Raw genomic sequence first — 4,305 nt, 5'->3', positions numbered from 1 at the left:
AAAGTCATGAACATTAATGTTGCTTTATTGGGTGAATATTCTACCTAGAACTCATGAAGTTATGAACATTAATGTTGCTTTCATTAAGCTGACTAGGATATTATTGGACGGTAAGGTAGTTATGTTTTAAAGAATCTATATTTTATTAATATTATTTTCACCTTTGACTATAGAAGCATGCAATCCCTGGGAATAGTAGTTGGGGACCAAACAAATAGAGAGGCTCATGTTGGGTGAAGACTAGTTGGTGTGAAAATGAGAACTTTCTTCTTCTATTTATGGCTCGTTATAGAGGGAACACTTGGCTCGTTGTAAAGGGAACACTTAATATTGAGTGATTGACCATCCCAATCAGTAAAGCATTGCCCTTTCTACTAGGAGTGAGTAATTTTGACCTGTGATATCTTTTTTTGAGTGGAGCCAAGAAGTTTTGAGTTGGGATCACAATTTTCAAGCAGATTCTGCAATGAGTAGCCATGGAGATGATGAGAGTCTTGTAGAATCACTTGTTCAGAGAAAAAATGACAAGTCTGAGGAGGATTCAATGCTCATTGAAGTCTTGTTATCACAAGAAAAAATTCCTTGGTCAGGGATTGCTAAAGCTGCTTTGAGGGAGTCCAAGAAGTTGTGGATTCTGTCTGGTCCTTCCATATCAGTTAGCTTATTAAACTTCATGATGAGTGCCATATCTCAGATGTTTGCAGGACACCTGGGGGAGCTACAGCTTGCTGGGGCTGCCATAGCCAACGTGGGAATCCAGGGACTTGCCTATGGAATTATGGTTAGTTTTTTTTTTATGAATAAGTATGTCAGTTTCTATTAATATAGACATATCCCAAAAAAATATAGAGGATACAAGATTACCCCTTGGAGTCATATGGGCAAAGCCCAAAAAGTTAAAGCAGAGTCCCACAATCAAATAGTTTAGTGGTCAAACAATCAAATAATAATTTAGTATTTTATTCAATTTTCCATCATTGACCTTGCTGAACAGTGTGGAAAGAAGAAATTTAGTCTTGCATGTGTCCTTTGCCAACAATTTCTTCTTTTATTAAGTTTTTGAATCAAATTTTGCAGTTGGGAATGTCAAGTGCAGTGCAGACAGTGTGTGGGCAAGCCTATGGTGCCAAACAGTACAATATGATGGGAGTCATCTTGCAAAGAGCCATTATTATAATGCTTACAGCAGCAGTACTTCTGTCTTTTGTCTACTGGTATGCAGATCCTATATTGGTGGCAATAGGCCAGAGCAAAGAAATAGCTGCAGAAGGAGCCATCTTTGCCAAAGGGCTAATGCCCCAGCTGTTTGCCCTGGCAATAAGTGATCCCATGCAGAGGTTTCTGCAGGCTCAGAACATAGTGGCACCACTGGCATATTTATCAGCAGGCACATTTTTACTTCATATTTTATTAACTTGGCTGGCTGTTGACAAGCTGGGATTTGGCCTACTAGGGGCAGCTTTAACACTGAGTTTGTCATGGTGGATTCTGGTTTTTACTACTGCTTCTTACATATTCTACTCCCCTTCATGCAAGAAGACATGGACAGGCTTTACTCGCAATGCTTTTACTGGACTCTGGTCTTACTTCAAGTTAACTATGGCTTCTGCTGTAATGCTAACGTATGCATTTACACTTCCCTATACTTGCAATCATTTAATGTTCATGACTAGGGTTTATGCTCTTAGGTTTATGTGAAATGAGTCAATGTTCAATGAACAGATTGGAAATATGGTATACACAAGGTCTTGTGCTCGTTTCAGGATTGCTGCCAAATGCAGAAGTATCTTTGGATTCAATCTCTGTCTGGTATGTCAGTAGGGCCCTATTTCTGTCTTTTCTGATTTGAAAATGAAGTTATGGGCATTTATTAGAATGGGCTTAGTTTTATACATAATTCTTAATGTCTGTGCCATCCTGCTCAACCTGCAGCATGAATTATTTGAATTGGGACTTAATGATGATGTTGGGCCTCAGCACAGCTACAAGGTAATGCAGGACAAGATTCTTGGGCATTTTTTTGCATTTTCTGTTATCATATATAAAACTAAGTCGAAGTCAGAAAGGTTAAGATTATATCATATATTTATCTGTACCTTTATTGCACCTTGATAAGTACATGTCACAAATTGATTCTTTAGAGGGTTTAATAGTTTATTTCACTCTTTCATCATGCATTTCATTAAGGAACTGTCTTATGATAACTGTGCATTAAGATGAGATTAGGGGAAGCTTACCAGTAGTCTTTATAGCTAACTTTGCACACCCATAGATCTTAATGGTACATCAGATCTCAAAATTTTGTTTTTGGTTGTCTACTTATGTGACTTAACTACTTATTGTTATTGTTCTGACTTCTTAATAATAACGACACACTTGTTATATGCACCACAATAAAAAAAAATGCTCATTTCAAACTGTTGCCCAATACATACTAACGTGTAAAAGTTTTATAGATTGTGAAAGCTAAACTCTGAAACCATGTTTGTGTTTTTGCAGTGTAAGAGTTGGTAATGAGTTGGGAGCAAGACGCCCCAAGACTGCAAGGTTTTCAGTAATGGTTGTGGTGATCACATGCTTCCTTATAAGTGTCATCCTCTCCATTGGAGTTCTTGTACTTAAGAAGGAGCTGAGCATGGCCTTCACCAGCAGTACTGTGGTTATGCGTGCAGTCTTTGGATTGACCCCATTGCTGGCAATATCTGTTCTCTTAAATGGCACTCAACCAATACTATCAGGTATGCTTATTTACACGGGTTCTTTCTAATCTTAATATATTAGTAGATTTCATTTGAAAACTTTACTGTTATGTATATAAGAGAAGTTTGATTTGCAGGTGTGGCAATCGGATGTGGATGGCAGGCTGTGGTAGCTTATGTTAATTTGGCAACATATTATTGTGTTGGTCTACCCATTGGAATGGTTTTAGGGTTTAAGACTGATTTGGGAGTAAAGGTAATGGATGATCATACTGTGTTTTGATGATGAGAATGGTTAAGTAGAAGTGGTAGCAATATATATAGAGAAGTGGAAAGATGTTTTTGAGTGGACTTGAATTGGGTTATGATCAGGATCTCAAAATTAATTCAAAATCAGTATTAATTTACTAATTTTTTTTGTATTGGCCTCTGACAGGGAATATGGTGGGGTATGATTGTTGGGGTAGCACTTCAAACATTGGTTCTCATTGTGATTACATCACGCACTAATTGGAATAAGGAGGTAAAGTTAAATCTATGTAACTGTTCTTTACCTCGAAGAAAAAGGGAAAAAAAAAATCATCACTGCAGACAATAAGAAGAAAAAAACTCTGATAAAATTGATACCTAGGCCCAGTGCAATATATGATAATAAGAGGTCAACTGTGTTTGCAGGTACAAACTGCCGAAGATCGTATTGAACGCACTCGGTACGAGAAACCCACTGTCCAAGACCTAGTAGCGTAGTTCAACTGAAGAAAGTTGCAGGTAGAGATTCCTTTTTTCAAAATTGGCATCCTGTTAGTTGATCCCCTGAAGACCTTTGCATTTATGGAGGGGAATTATTTGGCTTGACTAGGGAACTTCATAGTTGATGAGCTTTCCATAGAATGATCTTGGTTTCCGTCTTTGCAGAGAGAAGATCTACAAGAAGCAAAGCGAAAGTGGGTTTACAAATTAGGGCATTTCTGTCATGGAGAAATCCTAAATTAAAAAAAACTTTAGTTGCGGGAATTTGTTCATTAATGTAATCTGAGTATTTATTTTTGTACTATTGTAATAAAAGTATTTGTTGTCTAGTCCACAGACATTCATAGAAGCAATTAAAATATGGATTAAGGGAAAGAGCACCCCCAGTCGTTATAGTCCAATAGCCATGCACTCCTTGTGTACTGTTTAGGATCTGTTACAGGTAGGTTTCTCTAAGATAACAAATTGAGATCAAGATATTCGTGTAAACTAAATGTATCATGATGTTATGATGTTACTAGGTTGATGAATCTTGTAATTGTTTTTGATAAAAAAAGCAGCAGATGTTGACCGTTAACATAATCATAAGCTATCAATTAATAGATAATAAGATGCATGATAATATTATATATGTTAAACAATCAAACAATAAAATAACTCTTAGGCCCACAATCACTAGAATTTGATGGGCAAATAAATATAGAATTTGGACTTTATGCTTTATTTTTGGGGGAGTTAATCAATACAATTTAAAGCATCTGGTATCAGCTGCAATAAAGGGAAAATCAAAATATCATATGGGCCTTGGGCCTTTTTTGGGTTAATCAATACAATATAGAGCATTTTGTGTCAACTG

General features: G+C 36.7%; 1 protein-coding gene across 1 annotated transcript; it reads left to right on the top strand.

The window, feature by feature from the left end:
- Positions 1 to 298: 298 nt before the first annotated feature.
- Positions 299 to 4,031, top strand: LOC131029448 (protein DETOXIFICATION 41). The gene is made up of 9 exons (XM_057959938.1): positions 299 to 781; positions 1,078 to 1,622; positions 1,723 to 1,809; positions 1,933 to 1,989; positions 2,500 to 2,738; positions 2,837 to 2,955; positions 3,136 to 3,222; positions 3,375 to 3,467; positions 3,615 to 4,031. The coding sequence occupies exons 1-8, from the start codon at positions 467 to 469 to the stop codon at positions 3,444 to 3,446; spliced, it is 1,521 nt and encodes a 506-aa protein (XP_057815921.1). The 5' UTR covers positions 299 to 466; the 3' UTR covers positions 3,447 to 3,467; positions 3,615 to 4,031.
- Positions 4,032 to 4,305: the final 274 nt, after the last annotated feature.

Source organism: Cryptomeria japonica, chromosome 4, assembly GCF_030272615.1.
Source record: "Cryptomeria japonica chromosome 4, Sugi_1.0, whole genome shotgun sequence".
NCBI classification, from domain to species: domain Eukaryota; kingdom Viridiplantae; phylum Streptophyta; class Pinopsida; order Cupressales; family Cupressaceae; genus Cryptomeria; species Cryptomeria japonica.
The sequence above is the reverse complement of the archived record's forward strand: the minus strand, read 5'-3'. Positions and strand labels throughout refer to the sequence as shown.

Excerpts from the sequence above, each read along its gene's own strand:
- LOC131029448 (XM_057959938.1), top strand. The coding sequence starts at position 467 with ATGAGTAGCCATGGAGATGATGAGAGTCTTGTAGAATCACTTGTTCAG. Across the intron at positions 2,739-2,836 it reads CACTCAACCAATACTATCAG|GTGTGGCAATCGGATGTGGA; the intron begins GTATGCTTATTT and ends TTTGATTTGCAG. Across the intron at positions 3,223-3,374 it reads GCACTAATTGGAATAAGGAG|GTACAAACTGCCGAAGATCG; the intron begins GTAAAGTTAAAT and ends CTGTGTTTGCAG.